Genomic DNA, 23,181 nt, shown 5'->3' on the forward strand with positions numbered 1-23,181 from the left:
AAAATAGACGTTTAGGCCATTATTCTTATAGGCTATGTTAGTGGTTGTTGTACTCGACAAATTAATGTCAGTCACGCCATATTTGTGTACAGCTATAATGTAGTTTGTTGTCATCTTCACTGTCAAACCAAACCTTTTCTAAAACAAGAAAAAATACGATTATTTCAGCGGATGCGACGATATCTGGCAACCCGGAGACGCAATCTGTGTCAATTGCCTGGCGACGTAGCGCGAATAAAGGCCGTAGTCTATTTCTGACTGTGGCTTCTTTCTTTTTTTAACACGCGGGTCTGCCTTTAGCCCCGTTTGTCTACAAGTCGTGTAGGTGATTTGTCTTGTAGTTTGCCTGTTGCTGCTCTTTGTCCCGCTTGCTCTGCGTCGTCGCCGCGTTTTTGCGCTGTAATGACAGGTGTCCAAGGTAAAGTGCCTACAGCATGACGCCTTTCTCTGGGAACGCTCGATGCAAAAGGTGCATAAGGGAGGTTTCTGTCTTTGTTTTCATATTGTTTATCTAATAGGCCTAGACATCAGACGGATCTAAAGGGAGGCGAAACGATGCGACACCCAGACTCAGAATGAGAACAACCCCCTTCAGAAAATCGTCATTGTTAATAGACAATAATTAATCCTCTGGAGGGATGTTAATTGGTTAAGGGGTTTTGTGATGTCCTATTTTCGCTTGTAGCAAACGTTGTGCAGGTTGAGTAGGCAGATTATAAGGCGGCGGAGGAGCTCTGTCTGGAGGGTAAAGATGGTGTTTCGGAGTGAGGAGATGTGCTTGGCGCAATTGTTTCTGCAGTCCGGGTCTGAATATGACTGCATCAGTGAGCTCGGAGAGCTGGGGCTGGTTGAGTTTCGAGATGTAAGTAGAGAGGCTGCACATACACTCGTTTTTTAAAAAGAATTAACACAATAGATTGATTTACCTTACATGTATGTCTGAGGGATGCATGGGAATAACTTCCTCCTATAAATAGACCTAAATGCTGCGCACTTCAGCTTGTTATAGGCTAAAGATCTATCTATCTATCTATTTATCTATATGTCTATCTATATGTCTATCTATCTATTTATTTCTGCATTATTACTGATTGTAAAGTCATAGGTCTATGTCAAATTTCTCTAAAGATTTTTTTCTAATTGTCCAGCATAGGACCTACATTACATCCACATTGCACTTGATTTTGGGGGAGGAGGATGTAGATTAATTCAAGTTTTTAACAATAATTATACAATAATTAACAATATAGCCAGACAAGATGAACCTTGTTATTGCACATGCATTGACTGATGCAGTGATGCTCCTCTGGTTTCAGCTTAACCCAAGTGTCAGCTCATTCCAGCGGCGCTTCGTCAGCGAAATCAAGAGATGTGAGGAGATGGAGAGAATTCTGGGTAGGAGAGCACCTGGGATGGTTTATTTATGTGTAGCCTGGACAATATATATTGTCAGGGTAGTGAATACCTCACGGCTGATTGCGTTTTGTTAACTGGTCCCTCAGAGATTTAGATTTCACTCCAGCAGTTATTGCCATTAAACAGACCAAATTCTTTTTTTTATCTATGGACAGGCTACCTTCTTAGGGAAATCCAAAAGGCTAACATCGCAGTTCCAGAGGAGGATGAGAGTCCACTTGCTCCTCCCCCCAGACAGGTCCTTGAGATCATGGTAAGTGTCATTTCATCCACATTTTTTAGACCTATGGCTTCCTTTAATTTCCCCTTCAAGTAGCTTTACAATGTCTGACAGGATCATATATAGGCTTACTGTATCATCTAGTTTCAGCTCTTCATTGAAGCTGCATGATGACTGCATTTTTATGGCTGCACTGATCCATCCAATGGAAATATTGACAAATTTGGACAAATCTTTGGAAACATTGGGATATACTGGATAATACCTCTCAGTTTTTGGTTGCTAGATTAGCATCTTCATGCAATTGTCAGCAATAAGTAAGATGAGAGAGACAATAGAATTGGGCCTCTGCATTGCTGATTCTCTTTCACTTCAGCATGTCAAATCTCTGTTTTTCTGACCCACTGCTGCATAACCTGAGTTGACGACTCGCCTGTACAAATGGTGCAGAAAGATTAGAAAACTGGATGAGTTGTTTACATGCCATAATATCCTGCTTTTGGCCCTTCATTTAACATAGGTCAGGTTCGTCACGTGTCACTGCTGTCAGTCAGTTTCAGTGTTGATTATTGGCTATTAAAATAACTGAACAAATAATCTCACCTCTGAATTCAGACTTTGACTGACAGTGTTCACTTTGTGGTGATGTTCAGGAGCAGCTTCAGAGGCTGGAGATGGAGCTCAGCGAGGTGGCCCGAAACAAGGAAAAGCTGCGAAGGAACCTGCTGGAGCTCACCGAGTACACACACATGCTGAAGATCACGCGGACCTTCATACACAGCCGCTCCAGAGTGAGTGTGTTTCTGTTCAGCTGCTCATTTGTGACACACAACCAACCGTCTGTCGTGTGCGGTTTTGCATCTCGAGCAAGATGCTTCCCCTCACCTCGCTCGCAGCATCTTGTTTTCTTGTCACTGACGCGTCTTGTTTCCCCGGGTGACAGAGTTGGAACTAGTGCTGACGTTAATTAAGCAAGCAGCGTTTGACTCATCCAGGTGTTAAAAAGGGAGACAGCAAAGAGCAACAATGGGAATATGTGGAGACAGGCATTTGTGAGAATAAACATCACATTTCCAGTGTGTCAACATCGCTTTGTGTAGAACCATATGAGGAGCAGTTAATGTAACATGTCATGAATGAAACGTGCTCCTTTTTATTAGCATGAGGCTCTTGGTCCCCAGTATGAAGAATTCCCCACTATGGAGACAGACTCGGTGACAGGATGCACCAGTATGCAAAGACTTGGAGCCAAGTTGGGGTGAGCTGCAAGATATGTAATTTACTCCCACACAACAGGATGTCATAAACTCATTAAGAAATGAACCTCAAACATACTCTGATCCCTCCTGGCTGCAGCTTTATTTCAGGTCTTATCCAGCGGGTGAAGGTGGAGGCCTTTGAGCGCATGTTGTGGAGAGTGTGTAAGGGTTACACCATCCTCAGCTACGCAGAAGTGGACGAGAACCTCACGGATCTCGACACTGTGAGTTAAATTACGTACTTCATGATGGATGCCAAGAGAAGTATTGTAACGATCCTTCTGCCTGTCGCAGTCTAAGAGGAATTCCTGGGTTTCGTTTTGGTTATTTCACATGAGAGATTTCTGCGTTGGTGTTTCTGTCATTGCTTTTCTCTCTGGTTGGAAAAAGGTGATGCCACATATTTCCGTGCACCAATCACAGTTCAGAAACATTTGAATCAAATTGTGATGGTAGTTGTGAGGTTAAGATTGCTTATGTAAATCTGATCAAACCACATCCATAGGGATGGGTTTGAATAGCCGGTTTCATTTAGGATCCAGTCTGCGGTTGGCAGAATATCCAGAGTCATGAAGCTAACAAATCTCCTAATTCTTTTTATATGCAAAGAGCAATGGAAAACAAATAGGTAGATATTTTTAGCAGACTGCCCCTGACTGCCTTTTATTCTGTAAATATTTAAAGTTACAGAGAAATAGTGAGATAATTTGAAACCAACTTTTGCAGGACCAGGATTTAACAGGCATGCCAACAAAATGATTGAAGTACATGTGTACCAGTAAAAGGAAGTAAAAAAGTTTTTTGGAAGGGTAAAAGTCAAACGATCTGTGTCGTTTCAGGGTGAGATAAGCAAAAGTGTTGTGTTTCTCATCTCTTTCTGGGGAGACCAGATCGGACAGAAAGTTCAGAAAATCTGCGATTGGTAAGAGTGCCATCATCACGTGACTTTACCTTCCATATCCGTTGTGTTCTCCTTCATTATCAGCATGCATCTGCCTTTGTTGTCCTCAGTTACCACTGCCACCTTTATCCGCACCCTGAGAATGATGAGGAGCGGGCAGACGTGTTGGACAGCTTAAAGACACGCATCCAAGACCTCAACAATGTAGGACTGAAAAAGCCTCGAGGCTTTTGATTCAGACAGGAACATTGAAAACGTACACACACTCTCAGTGAGTTTGTAACTGTCGTGCTCCCCCAGGTGCTGCACCGCACGGAGGACTACCTGAGGCAGGTTCTGCAGAAGGCCTCGGAGTCAGCCTACACCTGGGTTGTGCAGGTGAAAAAGATGAAGGCAATCTACCACATCCTGAACCTCTGCAGCTTCGATGTCACCAACAAGTGTCTGATTGCGGAGGTGTGGTGTCCCGTCAGTGACCTGGCAAACCTGCGGGGGGCGCTAGAAGAGGGCGCGGTGAGTGAAAAAGACTGATTTACGGCTAATTATTTTCTGTTCATGATTATTTAACACTGTTATACTTGCTTAATAAATCTTTAAATAACACTAAAAATGTCTGAATTGTACATTTGATTTAACACACCAAAGCAGCCTCCATAAACACAAAGCACTGATATCACAGTGCAATTTTATTTAATTGTATTTAATTTTTCATTAGTATTACTAATTGCATAGCCTTAATAGTTCATTCGTGTTAGGGAGAATAAACCTTTTGCTCTCTTGAGCTGGTTATATCATTTTTGGTCTCTGAATTGAGTTGGCACTGCTTATCAGCTGTTAAACACTCAAATTGTATCACTAAGATGTATTTTTAATTCTTTCCCATTAACACTGGCAGGAGGCCTTTTGGATGACTCCCTGTCCTGAACCACTCCATCTGTCATGTTTTTACTGGCTGTGTCATTTGTTGTTGCTGTAGTTTGTTTCGCTTAGCATTTTCTTCTCTTGCTGTACAGGATGTGCCAGCAATTCCCTCTGCTCCAGGCTGCATATTTAGTTGTTTTCAGATCAAATGTGTCACCTGCAATGCATTAGAGAAAAACATTCTGGTCAGAGAATCACTCAAACCTGTGAAAATGTGACATGAGACGTCAGTGTTTCTTTTCTTTCTTTTTAAGGCTTTTTCAAATTTCAGAGTCGGCCTTCACGCTTTTGCCTTTTTTATTCTTCTAACAGAGAAAAGGCGATGCCACTGTACCCTCATTTGTGAACCGCATCCCAAGTACTGACACTCCACCCACCCTGTTAAGAACCAACAAGTTCACATCTGGCTTTCAGAGCATTGTGGAGGCTTATGGGGTGGGGGACTATCGCGAGGTAAGCCCAGGTAAGAACTCACGCTGTGTCTTGTGAAGAATGCATGTCTCTTTGTTAGGTGCAGCTTTGGAGAATTCAGAGTAAGTACACTGAATGTGTTTCTCTCATTGGCAGCTCCCTACACTATTATCACATTCCCCTTTCTGTTTGCTGTGATGTTTGGCGACCTCGGCCACGGGATGGTAATGAGTCTCTTCGCCTTGTGGATGGTGCTGACAGAAAAAAAGCAGAAGAAAAAGCCTTCCAGTAATGAGGTAGGAACCAGTTGCTCCTCTCATCCATAATGCAGAGCCTGATAATTGTCAATTACTCTCAGCTGATAGCTGCCTTTCTGCTGCACTCAGATATGGGCGACGTTCTTCAACGGGCGTTACATTATCCTGATGATGGGGCTTTTCTCTATCTACACTGGGCTGATTTACAATGACTGTTTCTCCAAGTCTCTCAACATATTTGGCTCTGGCTGGAGCGTCAAGGCCATGTTCGCAAATCAGCAGTGGACGTGAGTTATCAGTAAAATACACACTCAGAAACATATCATTAACATATTTGCACATCAGAGCATGTGGTGTTTTTCTAATTCTTGTTTTTATAATGCAGAAACAAAACCCTCCAAACAAACGCTTTGCTCACGTTAGACCCTAATGTCAGTGGCGTTTTCAGTGGACCGTACCCATTTGGCATTGACCCTGTGAGTATGTCCACTCAGACGCTACAATCAGAATGTAACTGACTCGTTTTCCAATTTCCTGTATCATTTTCGCTGAGTTGCTTTTTTCAATATCCCATCAGATATGGAACATGGCGGTGAACCGGCTGTCTTTCCTCAACTCCTACAAGATGAAGATGTCAGTTGTCATTGGGGTCATCCACATGAGCTTCGGAGTAGTGCTGAGTGTCTTCAATCACTTGTAAGTGACTCAAGATATGAGGACCCTGGCAGTGACCTCACCTTTGTTCGTGTACTTACAGCATGGACGTCCATCTGTGTCAGGCATCAACATGCGCAGATAAAATTGAAAATGAGAGTCTTTGATGGATAGACATATGTCTACTCAGACATATTTCTACTAGTGCCATATCTTGCAGATGTCTTGGCTTTGAATGTTTGTGTGAGTCTTTGTGCCATAGACCTCCATTATTGTTACAACTATTAACAAGACCTAGTCTACAACCATGCTAGCAGCTCCATGAGGTTGTGCTTTGAGCTAATTGCAAGCATACTCATAATAACATGCTAACATGCTCATGTTTTGCATTGTCCATTAATGTATTCATGCTTAAAACTACTTCTCCTTCATTCAATCATTAAAATCATTGTCACTTTCTTTATTCCCACACTTTGTTCTCTCCCTTCAGGCACTTCCGACAGAAATTTAATGTCTATCTGCTATTTCTTCCTGAGCTGCTCTTCCTGCTCTGTCTCTTTGGTTACCTGGTCTTCATGATTTTGTATAAGTGGTTGGCATTTGGTGCAAGAGATTCCAGCCAGGCTCCCAGCATCCTCATCCACTTCATTAACATGTTCGTCATGCAGGGGAAGGATATCACTCCTCTCTTCCCAGGACAGGTACGTGTTGACGGCATCATCTGAAACATTGTCTGTTTGTCAGCTCTGGATGAATTTCAGTCTTTGTTAATGCATGTTTGTTATCTTGATTCCACAGACTGGGCTGCAAATTTTCTTAGTTGCGATAGCCATGCTGTCAGTTCCTGTGCTGCTGTTAGGAAAACCTCTTTACTTGTATTGGCTGTACCGTGGAGGCAAAGGCCTGCGCAGACGCAGAGTATGTGTGATCAAATACATTTAAAATGTATTCATACATTTATTCATTCAGGTTTTGGTTCATTTGTCAGTAATGCTGTTGTCTCACCTCAGGGTTATGAGAGGGTGAGGCGTGCAAGCGAGGACGACAATTCCACAATACCATCCTATGAAGATGATGAAGAGGAGGGTCTTGATGAAATGACCAGCAAAGAAGCTCTTCCCAAAGAGGTCAGAGATCCCAGCATTCTGCCTTTATATGTGAAATGTTGCATTTCAAGGTGCAATATGTCACTTTAAATGACCTCACATTATACACTGTCAGTCTGTCTGTCTGTGATCCAGTGGTCGCAGGTCTAGACTTTCTTATTTGCTGACATTGTCAGTATTTATAACATTTATTCAACCTGTTTACTGCTTTGCAAGGCTGCACGTACTGTAGTGGATGTGGTCAGTGTATCGTTGCATCAGTGTTTTGCTTCTTCCTGTCAATCTGCAGGTCTTGTGTTCACTGACTTTGTTGCTTTTGTTGGTGTTTTGGCATCTTATTGTCTTATGTTTGCATTTCTTAACCTGTCACGTCTTTGGTTTTTGAACATCTTGCCAATGAGCTGCAATTGAAAATAAGCCATGTGAACACAAGCGTTGTCTTTCTGTAAATTTACAGAAATGACATATGCTGCATTAACTTTTCATCAATATGAATTAAGTGTAATATCATATATGTTTTTTAACTGTTTTGCAGTTTAACTTTGCGGATGTGCTCCTGTACCAGGCCATTCACACCATAGAGTACTGCCTGGGCTGCATTTCCAACACTGCATCGTACCTGCGTCTCTGGGCGCTCAGCCTGGCTCATGCCCGTAAGTGCGGTGATAAAAATAAGCGCACACGGAGCTGCCCGTACTTATTCTTTTTTCACCTCAGATATGATTTGTGTGTCTCTATTTGTAAATTGTGCATCTTCATGGGCTTTGTTTTAATTGGTTTCAGAGCTGTCAGAGGTGTTGTGGGGCATGGTGATGCGCTTGGGTCTGAGGATCACCACGAGAGTCGGGGTGGTGCTTTTGGTCCCCGTGTTCGGCCTCTTCGCCATGCTCACCGTGTCCATCCTACTAGTCATGGAAGGCTTATCAGCGTTCCTCCATGCTCTCCGACTTCACTGGTGAGTCTCATTGTACCAACTGACCAGCAAGGCTGGGAGGATGTTGTTGTTGCTTTAAAGAATTACTCAAACAATTGATCGATTATCAGAACAACACAACATCTATTAATGGACTTACCGTTTCATCATCATAACATTATCAAATTGCTTAAAAGATATTTTCCTTTAAGGGAGTGATATCTAGATTTATCTGACTTTTATAGATGAAGCAAAAAGACCAAATACTGACGCTACAATAATGTGCCTTTAAAATATAATATATATATATATACACAAAGATGCAGTGATCTTTGCATTCACTGTCCTCATCGTTTATTCTGCCTTCATTAATGTTCCCATGCTTGCTTGAACATTTGATTTCAGGGTGGAGTTTCAGAACAAATTCTACCACGGCACCGGTGTCAAGTTTGTGCCCTTCGACTTCTCCCTCCTGCCCTCCGTTTTTGAACAAGATGGCTTGCTTTAAAAACTCTGAAGGTACTGCATATGAGTGGAAGCAGACTTTATAATTGGGATGGATGCTGGAAGTTGGAACAATTCACACTGTGATAATGACAACAAACCTTCAAGACAATGGATTGAAACTCACTCTTGTAGCAACATTTTTCACCACAACGATTTTTAAAATGTTATCGGCTGTGCTGACTGCCTTACTACTGTACCCAGCAAACCTCTGAACATACAGAGGCTCAAAATTCTTTGTGTTCGGTTAAGGATTTCATTTTGTAGGTGAGACATCGCTCAACACTCCTTGTCACAGCAGTTTGGGTGAACTTAAATGTTTTATTTTCATTGTGCTGAGTAGACTGGTTTTGTATTATTAAAACATGGTATTTAAAGTAAACAGTTATACAGTGCAATGTATAGTTCAAATATGTTACAACAATATCAGTGGAAGTCCATATCAAGCATCCTGCTGTAGTGCCATAGAGATTTATTTCAGATGGTGATATGGGGATGCCTTCGGGTTTTTCAAAAAACTGCCTCTCCATGTGATGAGAGAAAACCTGTCGGCATCGAAATCTAAAGAAAGAGCAAAACCATTTCAACCCTTTTTGTGAGGCATATTGTCACAAAGCACTTTGCAGAAATGATTGTACGATGAAAAGTTTTCACTAATGACTGTGATGATGCCAAATGAAAATAATCTTCAAGCTGTGTGCTTATTTACTTATTAATGCATTTATTTATTATTTATTAAGCATAACCTCCCTTGTAATCGATAAAAAAAGATCAAGTACTCCAGGAAAAGTCAAGAAGCCTTGGGTCCTTTCTTTGATTATACTGCTTGTTACGTTTGTTAAGGGTAATTAATCATGGTATTTATTTAAATTATTGTCTGTACAAGAATCTAATATTTTACCATTCTGATGTGTTGAATAAAGGTTTCAAGAAATGCAAGCAAATAATGCGTTTTTGTGTTCAGTGCGATTTCATTAGCTCCCTTATTCATTAATTTTTTTGCGGGAAGTTGTACCAAGAAATCCCTTCAATAATCGTCATCTATCTATTAACTTCCACTTACAGAGCTCTTGTCTTGCCCTCAAGTCTGGTGTGTGTTACTTTTGAGAGACAGTTTAGGAGGCTGGTGTCAGTAATTGAAATAACAGAACCTTCCAGATTAAGTTCTGGGAAAAATCTTTCAATTCAAAATAATGTTGTTTTAAATCATTTTAAAATGGCATTTAAATCAAACGTGAGAATAAAACTAGTTTAAAAGCATTATTTTTTGTGTGAAATGTAACCCATCTTTGGAGAAATGGACAAGAGAAGGAGAGGGCATAATACCACCATGTACAAAACATATACATCCTTATCCTCTTAAGGGCACAATTATCTGTAAGAATTTTCATTTGGTAATTGCAATCACCTATACTCATGCCATTGTTTGAAGAAATAGCCTAGTTTCTATTTCTATGGAGGAGTTGGGGTTGTGGTAGCACTGATTTGCAATCAGGTGGTGAGGCTGTATCCTCGTTTGGGTGGATCAGCTTGTATTATTGTGTGCCTGCCTCTCTCGTATATTAACCTTAAATATGGTAATATGGATGGTGATGGTAATTATATAAAATATAAGAAATAACCATATACTCACTCACTCCATCAACAGCACTGCACACTCAAACTGTTACAGTAGGCATAGCAAAAGAAGCAAGGTGCCCTCTGGTGGCTTTAACCTCACAGTGCAACTGAGTGCTACATACTTTACATTGTATGTTACATTTTATGTGGGAATGTGATTAAAACTTCTGACTTTAGTCTCAAAATTGGGTCTAATCTCTGACAATAATCTAAAAATTTTCAGAATTTCCTTATGTTTTATCTGCATTGTTTTTTTGTTTGTTTTTTTGCTGCTTCTTCGACTTGCTGTTATCCTGTAACTTGCTGCTGTACCACCCGAATTTCCCACATTTTTTTTTTTATCTCAGCTCTTTTGATTTCTTTGAGAATTCTGCCTTTTTCTCAGAGCTCTAACTTTCATCTCTTAACTGTTTTCTGAAATTCAATTGCATAATTCCTACTTTTCTGAAAATTCAGTCAATTTCTTGACTTTGTTTCTTTTTGTCACGGCCTGCTATCGAAATGGATTTTTTTGCTATTTTAGGTAGTATTCTCCCTCCAACAGAGTCTTGCAGTGATGTAGAAAATCACAGTAAATACCATATGTGCGTGTCTCTCTCTTTCTCTCTCTCTCACACACACACACACACAAAATCCTGCACCCATATGCTACAGTCCTGTGATAAGGACGTCATCATGATCTCCCCTCTCTCTCTCTCACATCCACACGCTTCATTATTACACGCTCACCCGCTGTATACTTATATGTAATAATGGATGCATTATCTGTCTCGTCCATGCTAAATCATTTAGCGTAACTAGATATTTTTAAAACAATCTCTTGTGGTAAAAGAGCTGACATAGCTTCACCAAACAGCTGCAAGCTAACAGTAGCTTCTAGCGGAGGATACAGTGCGGTGCAGCTAGCTAACGGTCCAGCTGTTGACAAGCTACAACTCTCCAGAAACTGCACCGGCTCTCCGTCCTTCCCGCTGGAGTAACGGTAGCGGCCAGGAGGAGCAAATGAACGAACTGGTGAAGAGTTTGCCCTCCCCGACCTTTCCGGGGCTCCACCTGCCGTGTTTGGATGCCCACAAAGGCTGGCTCTTTAAATGGACCAACTACCTGAAGGGCTACCAGCGGCGGTGGTTCGTCCTTAGTAACGGCCTGCTGTCCTACTACAGGTAACGGCAACTAACGGTCCTGCGACCGTCGGTGTTCGACCAGACACCGTTTAAAGCTGCTTATTCGGTTAACATGGCAAGTTTGTAATGATTACATTTGTTAGCCGCATGTTGGCAGAGGTGGTCTGAGGCAAAAAGGGTTTTTTTAAATGGGGAAATAAAACTTTTTAACGTTAACGTTACCCTGACGGGTCTAAGAGGGAGTGCCCTAAATGACGACTAGCAACAACAACAAAAAAAAAAAAACAAACACCTGAGTCATTGCAATAAGATAACAATTTGCCATTGATGAATTGTGAATAATAATTACGTATATTACTTTAACAGCTAACCTAGATTACAAAGCATCCTTAAATTATATTTCATGCGGATTACATACAGTGTAATACTAAGTTAACTATATATTTTATGTCAACTAGCTAGTTTAAGCTAACTAAAGTTAGTTGAGTTTGAGTTTTATTAGCTTCTACAATTTTAAATCAAACGACAAAGAAATTATATAGTGTTAACTGTAACCTTTATAAAACAATGATAAATTAACGTTATGGATGGAGATACATGCAAAATAAAGACATAAATAGGTTATGAAATAAAATGCAAAACAGAAGTTTACTTCCAGTAATCTGACACAGCTTAAATGGCATGCAATGTGATACAATGTATGTCCTCTCTATATGTCTTGTGTGTTATATGTCAGATACAAAACATGCCAAACAACAATGCTAACCTGCTTGTAAAAAAAAAAACAGTACAACAGTATATTAAATCTGTATGAAAGAGCCACAGTCATGTAAGACAAAAAGGTCAAAGCTACAGTACATAGTGTCCAAAGCCTCTACAGAAATGTAGGCTACAAATTGTCCAAAGCTTGGCTTCACCATTTAGTCTTGATTGTTTGACTTATTGACTTATTGAATTATAGACTTATTGGTGATGCTATTTTAACTAAACTACTTTGAAATCATTCAAAAACGGATCTGCCCCGTTTTGTAAATGGGGCACAACTACATGGAAGCCGAGCAGAGTGTTCTGCGACCACATGCCACCATAAATAACTCACCTGCTTTGTTTGCTCCCCTCAGGACTCAGGCAGAGATGGCACACACCTGCCGGGGAACCATTCCTTTGGCAAAAGCGCACATTGAGGTGGGTGACACCTGCCACCTGGTGTTAACTAGTGGAGGCCGAAGCTACCACCTGAAGGCCACCTCTGAGGGAGAGTGTCAGCGATGGGTGTCAGCCCTGCAGCAAGCTAAGGCCAATGCTACTCTTCTGATGCATCACTCAGGTGAGATGGTCATTTTGTGTTCTGTGACCTGCATGTCTCACACAGTGTGTTTGCTTTCACTTGTTTTTTTTGTTGTTCTGATGTTTAACTGGTTTCCAGCTCTACTAATGTTTAGTGAATGTTCACACAGTACTGCCCCGGTGCAAAGAAATGTCTCAGAAATAATATGTACTTCAAAGGATCAAAATTGTTCACCTGAGAAAGCCTGAGGTAGACAAACTGTTTTTTTAACTAGAGACTGAATGCAGACTCATTCAACCAGACCGGCTTACCTAAATACATATTTCATTTATGTACAGCCTTTAGTGTTATGTAAACAATAAGCCACAAGAGGGCAGTGTTGTTCAATATTTTCTGATGGAAACGCAAAGTGTGTGACATGTGTAATCATGTGATTTTAAATTACATATTCCCTCAGCTATAATTCTTCAACACTCTCTACCTTGCGACCTTATCATATAATATAATATGATATAATATAACAATAATAATAAATTACTGGATGTTTAAAAGAAAAAAACAGGAGCAAAGATGCACAGTGGGAATTTTCATCTCTCTCTTTCTTTCCCTCTCTGCTGCTCAAATGTGCAAAACACACATGCAGCTACCACCTCCCTCCCTCCCTCCCACTCTGTCTCCTTTCTCCCTCCCTGTCTCCTTCAGTATGACGACAGTGAGAGCTGAATGAAGTGACCTTCCTTTAGACTCCTCCTCCCGTTCTGGTAGCAGGACGAGTAAGAGAGAGAGGGTGTGAGCATTTTCATTGAAATATATTTTTCACAATACACTCTGTGGACAATAGGGAGGCACGGGTGCAGCCTTTTCAATGAGTGTTCCCTTGTAAGTAAGCTGTTAATTATTTTACTATGAGCAGAATAAGGAAGGATTAATATAGAAGCTGTGTGCTAGCATGCGTGTGTGTGTGTGTCTGTTTGTAATTGTTGCAGAGGCTGTGTGTTTGTGGAGTCCAGTAAGTTTGGCAGTAAATATGCTGATAGGATTTCTCACAGGACAGAATTCACAACAAAATGGGACCGTAATTTCAATCAGTCAAATGTGCCGTATGTTTCTCATTTGATTTGAACTGAATCCCACCTTTTCTCAGGATTATTACTGTAAACACAGCTGCTGGACGAATCCTTCCTAAGAGGTGTGTGCCTTTAAGCACACGTTAATGCTGAGTAAAAGGTTTGCAGCTGCAAGATGCAAATCATTGTTTTCTGTTGCTCTGACCATATTAGCATACGGAGACCATGACTGTTGAGTGAGGTGTTAACACTGTATCTACCTTTTTATAATAATGGACTTTGCCATAGTAGTGATTACAGTTAAAATACAAAACAGGATTTAAGGAGCCAAGCCCATTTATAAAATTGTACACATTTTTCCTGAGGTTTGCCGCAGTTCTTAAATTGTGTTAAACAGCTATTGTATATTTTGTCTTGATTGTTTTTCAATTCATTATTTTAATCAAAATTTATTATCTGACCACAGCTGTGCATGGTAATATCCTACTAATCTAATGTTTTATTCTTGAACAAACATTGGCGATACCTTTTGCGTCACACATTTTTAGAAAGTATAACTTGTGTTGTTATGTAGTCACAAACCTTTGTGTGTTTTGGCGAAGGGTGTGTGTGATGTGATTACAGATTATTATTGCATTAACCTTTGGTTATGGGTTTAGTTGCAACAATAGCAGGGCAAATGAATTGGCCTAATGTGTATTATAACAGCAGTAATTAAGTGGATGCTGCATCTTGTAATCACATAACCACTGCATGTGTGCCATTTTTTAGAATATGCATAAATAAGTATTTGTTGTGAACCAAAATTCTAACCCCTCCGACAACCATTAAATCCAGGGTGAAAGTTTAACATGTGAGCGTGACAGTGAATCATATTAACTGTTTACAAGGAGGAAACGGGGTAGCTCAGGTTGTGCTGCAGCCAGATTTGAGCATATTACAGTCAGGCTTTGATTGCTTCATCTGTACTGCAGACGCTTACAGTTCATCCCTGATTTCTAACTCAGATTCTGTCTTCCCACTCTCTGTCCATATTGGTGCTCCCTCTTTCACATGTGGGTGTGTTTTCATGATTCAACGATGAGTCACCAGTTTATCTCAGATACTCCTATGTGAAAAAATAACCTGTTAGTATACAGACGAGACCAGTAAGCCTCCCACCTACATGTATGTTGGTGGTCCATGGATGGTTTGTTATGGCTGTAAGAAGAAGTGTATGTAAACAGGTTGGATAGCAGCTGGAGCAAATTCAGAATATAGTGTTTTAATGTAATGTAGTTTAACACCATGAGAACATAATTACTGCTACGAGAAAAAAAACACTATAAGTCAAGTGAGATCCTTTCCTCCCTACTGTATATGGGTCAAGAAACCATTACAGATGCCTGAAGGATTTTTAATCTTCTCCTCCTGAGACTTTGCTAATCCAGTTTGCCCTGATTGTTTTTATTTCTTTCCCCCTCTAATAGAGTGTAGTAGTTCATCTGCCTGCTTTGGTACTCACAGGCAATGCAGACACTGGCCTAGATTCAGTCAACATGATCGCGAGTTTTCAGATTACACACAAAATCAGTTTCTTTTAGCTGAGAAGAAATGTTTTGACCTAGAAAAGTTCCATTACATATGATGGAGGCAGTCGTTGGGCAGGCGTTTTAAAGTTGGATTATTTGTGTTGACGTTTATAACTGTCCAGAGTATGGTATGACACAAGCTGTGACAGAAGAGCTTTTTTAGGTGTCCTTTTAGGGTAAGAGGGTACAATGTACCCTCTCTAGCCTACAACATTTTGTGTGAACAAGGACTATTCAAAGCCTCAGAATTTATTTCATTCGATGTTGTGGTGCAGCCATACAAAATAGGGCATTTTTTATTCAAAAGTTGTACTTTTAATAGTGATCTTTTTCCTGAATTTTAAATTCAATATAAGGGGAATACCGACGACTGTAGGGTTCAAATAGTAAAGGAATTTTAAAGTTGATGTCATAATTGTTTCTTTTATGATGCCTAGTAATCAGTCCAGTCTCCCTGCTCTCCTTCTAAAATCCCTGAGACTGACGGTCCAGCTCATGTCAACCAAGGGGTAGAGAGAGAAAGAGAGGAGGGAAAGGGTAGTGCGTCATCTTTTTTTCTCCCTTTTCTTCTAAAAATAGCCTAGCCTCCTGATTGCACAGGCCTACGTTTCCAGGGCAACACTGTTCATTCACAGCTTTCCGATCCGAAGAAGGGGTGTGGGGGATCAGGGTGTGAAGTGTTATTATCTTCTTCCATCCATTCCCCTCAAAACATTTCTCAATCTCAGTCTAAATTTAGAGTATTTAAAATGTTTTCATTTCATCACCACAAACACCCAAATTGCTCTGACACAATAACCTATAATTATACCCTAGAATCTTTGGTTAATTATACAGTTTGTGCTCTCCCGTTACTTTTTTGTCTTTGTGTTTAGATGACTCAGGAGATGAAGGCCCTGTACCTCAGGAGGACCGAGCCCTAACCCAAGGGGTGCTCAAGACTCTGGCCAGCAAGCTAGATGACCTGAGCACCTGTAATGAGCTGATAGGAAAGCACGGTGCCGCCCTCCAGCGCTCCCTCAGCGAACTTGAGGAACTCCGCGGATCCACTGACAGCACAGACAAAGTGAAAGCTGTTAACGAGCGAGCCACCCTTTTCCGCATCACCTCCAATGCTATGATCAATGTGAGTTCACACAGGGCAAGTCTCAGCTGCTCTAACTACTGTAACTGGGAGGCTGATCCGTTGCAAGTGTCTCTTTTAATGAGAGAGTGCGGCTTGAGGGCTCTGCCAGCATCTCTTGATGTGTGTTGTGTTCACACCTCAGGCTTGTCGTGACTTTCTGGACGTAGCGGATTCTCACAGCCGGAGGTGGCAAAAGGCCCTGCAGCATGAGAGAGAGCAGCGCCACCATCTGGAGGAGACCATCGAACAGTTAGCCAAACAGCACAACAGCTTAGAGAGAGCCTGGAGGGAGAATCCCACCTCATATACAGGTGAGACATAACACTCTCTCTGTCTCTTAAGTATAGTTTCACAGAATAAGAGAATGGCCCTCTTCTGGCCAGTATTAGTGATGCACGTCTATCACAGAAAAGCGGCTCAGTCAGACATATATCTCAATTTTTAGTGCATTTTTCAACGTGGGAAGACAACGTAAAATAAACACCTAACAACAAAATAGCCCCCCTAAACTATCAGTTTAGTATAATGTTTGTTTGATTGTCAGATGTACAAATGTTGATGCCATAGTTTGAGTGTGTGAAGCAAAATATCTTTTATCTCTTTTTTAGACTTTTTTGAGCCACATTACATTATTTTACAGTGGTTCCAACTTGTAATCAGGACAGCAACTACTGTAAATCCCAGTTAAAAAGGCTAATACGGAAGTGATTTGTATATTGTATTGAATATTGTATATATATATATATATATATATGATGTGTGTAAACCATCCCCTTGTCCTGTGTTTGTAGGTGTGGAGCGTTCTCAGGAGGGGGACGAGAGTGATGAGAATGACGAGTTCTTCGATGCCATGGAGGACTCCGCATTCATAACTGTGACTGCTAGTAGCGACATACAGCACAAGTGAGACATGATCTCTGTACAGAGTAATCTCAGAGCTGTGGTCTAGAGCTGCCACAAGGACATTTACTTACTCACTGTATTTTAATTATGTTGCTTCCTCTCAGGCGCTCAGGGAGTAATCAGAGTGTGATGAGTGGAGGGATGTCCAATGACTGGACTCACAATGAGAACGTAGGTCCCGAGCAGTCTGATATCAATAAAATAAATGTATTTAAGGTGCCATACGCAACCATATGCACTTACACACACATTAAAAATATAATATCTTATCTGGCCTTTTCTTTGTGTGTCTCACTTTTTACATAAACTAAACCTTGGTGTTTTTTGTGTCTTATGTTTTTCAGGACACCTCAGGCACAAACCACATGCAGCTACAAAGAACAAGACGCACTCGTATTCCGGACAAACCAAACTACTCCCTTAACCTGTGGAGCATCATGAAGAACTGTATTGGCAAAGACCTGTCCAAGATACCCATGCCTGTAAATGAAAACTATATAGTATAAAACTGACTGTTAATATAGTTCTATAAATATATATACACACCACTTACAAGCAACATCTTCTATTTGCATGAGAATGCAGGTAAACTTCAATGAGCCGCTGTCGATGCTGCAGCGTCTGACTGAGGATCTGGAGTACAGCGAGCTTCTGGACCGGGCAGCTCGCTGTGACTCCTCTCTGGAGCAGATGTGTCTGGTGGCTGCCTTTTCTGTCTCCTCTTACTCCACCACAGTCCATCGCACAGCCAAGCCCTTCAACCCTCTGCTGGGGGAGACTTACGAGCTGGACCGATTGGAGGAGTATGGTTATCGCTCCATCTCTGAGCAGGTGAGACAAAGACTCATATCCATACAGGTATATTTCACACAAAGATACTTGTGGTTTCACCTGTATAGAGATAAGATTACCCCACTGTGAACATATTCTCTCTCAGGTCAGTCATCATCCACCAGCTGCTGCCCACCATGTGACGTCACAGCGAGGATGGACCTTGTGGCAGCATATCACTATTGATAGCAAGTTTCGTGGGAAATATATTTCTGTCATGCCATTAGGTAAAAAAGAAATAAAAGTCAGGAATTTACCTTGATGCGGTTCAGTGTATGGTATAATATATACCACTACAAGCCAGATATGATCTGTAAAGACACAAAATATTTGATAGAACATGAATAATTTACACTCATCAGGTAATTATACAAGTATGTCTTTCTTCTCTTCACTGCAGGAAACATTCACCTGCAGTTCCACTCAAGCGGAAACCATTATGTTTGGAGCAAAGTGACCTCAACAGTACACAACATTATTGTGGGGAAACTTTGGATTGATCAGGTGTGTCACTCTCAAGCGTCTTCCTACTTTTACTGTCAAAAACGCAACCCGTCTCTGACTTTGTGTGTGGGTTTGTGCTTATTTTTAGACCAATATAAACTGAAATTAACGTATAAGCTAGAATTAAAGACTAAAGACCTTCTACAAACTGTTCACTCCAACCAAAAAAAAAACAAAATTAGGGAACAGAAAGGTAATTATTATTCAGAAAGACAAAAACGGCATCAATGAGTAAGTGGGAGTGTGTGTATGTATGTGTTGTGTTACTGAGGGAAGTCACATCTGTTTTCCTGTCTGTTTCCGTTGGCAGTCTGGGGACATTGACATTGTAAATATCACTACCAAGGACACCTGCCGCCTCAAATTCTCCCCCTACAGCTACTTCTCCAGAGAAGTCCCACGTAAAGTAAGTCTGTTGTACAAGACAGCTAGCATCTTTGTTGGCTGTCTTTGTTCAGATTTCACAGCATTACATATTTACATTTGCACAGTTGTACACTTGCCATGAGGCAAATGTCTACAGCCAAACAGTCTGTGTCAAGAAGCAGATCTAACGTAGCTCTTGCTTAATATTGGTTCTTAATATATTCAACAAATCTTGTGTCCTTTATATTTAGTGTTTATAACCTTCTAGAGATGTCCTATTCCTGAAATATGTGTTTGTCCGCATCTACTTACTGTAGAAAGAACTTGAAGTTACAGACTCATCAGCTAGTGAGGAGCAGGAGCCTAACTGAATATAAGATCCCTTAAACTTTTGTTATGTTTTTTATAGTGTTATGGACAAATTTGATAAATGACTCAAACATAAACTCTAAAGGAGCTGGTCAGAATAAAAATGTAAAGTAGTGCTCAGCTATAAAAATGTCAGTGCCTGGCAGTCAGAGCGTGCATGTAACTGATCTCTTCCTGTGTGTCATCGTCTCTGGTGTCTCTAGGTGACCGGAGTCATAGAGGACAAAGAGGGCACAGCCCATTACATCCTGTCAGGAACCTGGGACGACAAGATGGAGAGTGCCAAAATAGTGGACAGCAGCCAGGGATGCGGAGGCTCTGAAGGCAAACAAAAGACAGTTTATCAGACTCTTAAGCCCAAACTGTTGTGGAAGAAATATCCTCTCCCGTATGTTTATCTAATCGAACACCTTACTACCTCACCTTTATGATCTGTCCTCTCCTATTGCTCTTCCCTCTCTGGCTTACTGTTTGTCCTAATGTATGTGTGTCTCTACTATCTTTCCATCTCCAGAGATAACGCAGAGAACATGCACTTTTTCTCCTCCTTGGCCCTGACTCTCAATGAGCCAGAAGAGGGTGTCGCGCCCACTGACAGTCGCCTGCGGCCAGACCAGCGGCTGATGGAAGCCGGCCTGTGGGATGAAGCAAACAGCCAGAAGCAGCGTCTGGAGGAGTGTCAGAGGCTAGAGAGGAAAAGAAGGGAGGTGCAAGCCAATCAGGCCCTGGAGGAAGGTGAGAACAAGGAAAACAACAAGAACAATAAGGATTAATGTCTCCCTCCACTCAAAAATGGCTTTCGCTTATTGTAACTTCAGTTGGATGTTTGAGCTTCACTGTGCAGAATGATTTACATGCAGTATGACACTAGAAGGCTGTTTTCAAATTCTTGTGTTGAAGGGGGAAGGTTTCTCTGCTCCTTTTAAATCAGATTTTAACACATCAAAGTACGAGCATGATTATGTGACATCACAACTAGTTTGAAAGGTCCAATGTGCAATTACAGTGGAGTGTAAGATATTAATCTACAGCCTTAAATTTGATTTAATTAAAGGCAGTGGTAAAAAGAAGTCTTCAGTCTTGATCAGCAAACCTGCAGAGTAACTTTATATCTTAAAACGTGTATCTTCATGATAGAGATTCTGCCTTTTACTACTTGAGATGTATTGCGGGTGGTGTTGAACTGCCTGTCTTTGGTCATTTTTAGTCTTGAAGTGAATCAAATAACGTTTTTGTCTATTTCTTGGAACATGTACATTAAAAAGCTAAAATGCAACTCTGCCACTAATTGATATGGAATTAATTGAAAAATCTTTTGGACAAACGAAATATCTTTAATCAAAACTTAAGTCCAGTAATCAGGATTCAGCTTTCTACTGGCAGTCTGGTTATTTTCAACAAAGAGTACAATAGCTCGCGTGGAAGCAGAAAGTAAGACAGAATAGCACAAATTCAAGTGCCTTAAGAAAACATGATTCTGTGTCATTAGGGCAAGACATCGAGGGTTACCAGCCACTGTGGTTTGAGAAGAGGACAGATGACACAACAAGAGAAAGCACCTATGTGTATAGGGGCGGCTACTGGGAGTCCAAAGAAAGGCAGGACTGGAGCCAATGTCCGGAGATCTTCTAGGACAAAAGTTCCGCTTACCCCTTGGCAACAGACAGGCTGAGTGGTTCCTCCTGATGAAAGGATATGCTGTGAGTTATGGACAGTGTGTGTGTGTGTGTTTGTTGTGTGTGTGTGTGTGTGTGTGTCAAAGAATTTCAAGCACAAAACAAGCTCCTGCTCCCTCAAGCTTCCTCCTCTACTAGAACTTGTGTTTTTTTAGAATGCATGGCCTCAGTTTGTGTCCGCTTACTGCAGAGAGGTAGTTTATGAGAGTACATAGAGTTCTCGTGTGTGTGGGGCTGAAATATGCTTAATAGAAAAATGATTTCTGCACCACAACATGCCAATGGGTGTGTAAAGGGATAACTTGTGGTTAAGGAGTGCCGCGGATGTTTTAGTACAAGCATTGAATGTCTCATTCTCCTCAAAGCTGGAACAACATGTTCCTCATGCTGGGCTCTGACTGAGACGCCAGGCTTTAAAAAGGACCGTAGCAGGACAAAGCATTCTTCTGCTAAAAAGCTTCACTTCAGAACTTTATTTATTGGCTTCCTTTGTTCTTGGGGACTTTTACTGTTCTGCTTCTTGAAATTAAACTATCTTGAAGGATTCACAGTTACTGTCCAGTCTTGGACACATTTTTAACAGACAGCCTGTGTTACAAGCTGGGGATATGGAGTTTGAAAAGTTTACCAAGCTAACTAAAGACACTATTGAGTATGGGAAATGTAGGATCCAGCATTTTTGGAGCTTGAACCATACTAAGGACTAAAAGTCAGATGATCTCGACCTCTCCTGCATCTTTTTGACCACTCACTTTTAAAATTGACCCCAAACTATGGAGATACAACAGTAAGTTGCCACTACAAATATCTTAAGACTGAAGTCCCACTGAAGTATAAATCTGCTAAACCTCTGGGATTTTCTTCACCAAGGAATTATATCGGTGCTCGATGGTAATTTTAGCCTTATTTATGTAATGAAGTAGTAAGTCCCTAGTAACCTGGCAGACTATTTTTTTTTTTTGAGGGGACTTGTATACTTCAGGGTGAATTTAATTAAATATCAATATCAGGGTTTATCATCTTGGTAAGTAGAAACAGACTTGTTTCCCCTTGTTAAAACAGTAGAAATGGCTAGCTCTATGAGTGGTTTCTATATTGAAAACTATGTTGCATTATTTGAACATGTCAGCAATAACACAACTCGCAGTCACTTAAGAAGAAAATACTCCCAAGTCAGAAAGATGTGTTTTAGTATCAGTATTCTATAAACCGAATGATAGTTATGTACAGAAGTCTGATTTATACACATCAGTCAATGACCGGAAAACAAGTATTATATTACAAATAAAAGGCTTAGCAATACATTTGCTAAGGCTTTTGTGTGAAAGCAAGGACTGATGTACATTAGTAGTAAATATACATTATATAACCAATATTAACCTATTTATTTATAGTTTTAAGCTTACTGTTTATTATAACATGTATGACTGCCTGGCTGGTTTTGGCCTGTATATAGCAAGAATATAATAGATATAGAATCAGCTGATTTAAATCACTGTAAGAAAATATTGTTTCACATTACTTGAACGTTCACACTTTGATCACTACTTAAACTCTATTTGTGTATACATAATCTTAAATGGAGTCAAGATTGTATACCATTTAATGAGATCCTGGGGTAATTAAAATATGAACAAGTTTATAAGATACAGTATATAATACTGATGATGCAAATAAGTGTTGTTCAAATAAAGCACAATGTTTTGTTTTCCTGCAGGTAACGATACATGCTACATAAACTCCATGGCAGCGTATAGCTATGCATGATTTTAGAGTGCTGAAGCACTTCTGTATTGAAAAACCTCTTCACCCAGCTAACTGTTTGTGGACTTTCTGAAACATGATGTGAACTCACCTTTTGTGCCCAATGACCTCAAAAATTATAATTTTTGAGCTCAAATAAAAACATAAAGCTGTCACCGTGCTGTTGTTTACTGTCAAACCAATGTTGTTTCAATCTTTTACTCACGAGGGACAGATGATACAGAAGACGTCCCGAGAAACAGTGTCTGTCACGATGCCTCAAGGCCAACAACAAACAATGTCTCCTGGGACACTGTCTCTGGTCTGAGGTTGAATACCAGCTGCTGTCACAAGTACAAAATAACAAACCAGATGCCAGAAATGTCAATAAATAAAAGACTTGCTAAAGGATATTTGGATATTTAAACATC

The 23,181-nt window shown here is 40.6% G+C and overlaps 2 protein-coding genes across 4 annotated transcripts; both read left to right on the forward strand.

The window, feature by feature from the left end:
• Nucleotides 1-235: 235 nt before the first annotated feature.
• Nucleotides 236-9,500, forward strand: atp6v0a2a (ATPase H+ transporting V0 subunit a2a). Of its 2 annotated transcripts, none has more exons than XM_046067389.1 (20): nucleotides 236-862; nucleotides 1,317-1,395; nucleotides 1,572-1,669; nucleotides 2,290-2,427; nucleotides 2,797-2,894; nucleotides 2,993-3,119; nucleotides 3,735-3,817; nucleotides 3,907-4,000; nucleotides 4,097-4,309; nucleotides 5,030-5,180; nucleotides 5,285-5,424; nucleotides 5,515-5,672; nucleotides 5,771-5,861; nucleotides 5,963-6,081; nucleotides 6,530-6,740; nucleotides 6,838-6,957; nucleotides 7,050-7,166; nucleotides 7,681-7,798; nucleotides 7,929-8,100; nucleotides 8,464-9,500. In XM_046067389.1, exons 1-20 carry the CDS (start codon nucleotides 752-754, stop codon nucleotides 8,564-8,566), a joined length of 2,541 nt encoding a protein of 846 aa, XP_045923345.1. In that variant the 5' UTR covers nucleotides 236-751; the 3' UTR covers nucleotides 8,567-9,500. The 2 variants fall into 2 exon arrangements, with proteins under 2 accessions (XP_045923345.1, XP_045923346.1); XM_046067390.1 differs by having other exon boundaries at nucleotides 2,818-2,894.
• A 1,361-nt stretch (nucleotides 9,501-10,861) lies between these two features.
• Nucleotides 10,862-22,926, forward strand: LOC123982052 (oxysterol-binding protein 2-like). Of its 2 annotated transcripts, XR_006827889.1 has the most exons (15): nucleotides 10,862-11,345; nucleotides 12,428-12,633; nucleotides 16,108-16,358; nucleotides 16,501-16,669; nucleotides 17,150-17,261; nucleotides 17,366-17,432; nucleotides 17,606-17,743; nucleotides 17,847-18,092; nucleotides 18,199-18,319; nucleotides 18,493-18,596; nucleotides 18,907-19,002; nucleotides 19,535-19,719; nucleotides 19,846-20,066; nucleotides 20,821-21,031; nucleotides 22,725-22,926. XR_006827889.1 is itself a non-coding variant. In XM_046067397.1 (14 exons), exons 1-14 carry the CDS (start codon nucleotides 11,185-11,187, stop codon nucleotides 20,961-20,963), a joined length of 2,220 nt encoding a protein of 739 aa, XP_045923353.1. In that variant the 5' UTR covers nucleotides 10,862-11,184; the 3' UTR covers nucleotides 20,964-22,926. The 2 variants fall into 2 exon arrangements, 1 of the variants encoding a protein (XP_045923353.1); XM_046067397.1 differs by having other exon boundaries at nucleotides 20,821-22,926.
• Nucleotides 22,927-23,181: the final 255 nt, after the last annotated feature.

The sequence above is a fragment of the Micropterus dolomieu genome, linkage group LG13 (genome assembly GCF_021292245.1).
Source record: "Micropterus dolomieu isolate WLL.071019.BEF.003 ecotype Adirondacks linkage group LG13, ASM2129224v1, whole genome shotgun sequence".
Lineage (NCBI taxonomy): Eukaryota > Metazoa > Chordata > Actinopteri > Centrarchiformes > Centrarchidae > Micropterus > Micropterus dolomieu.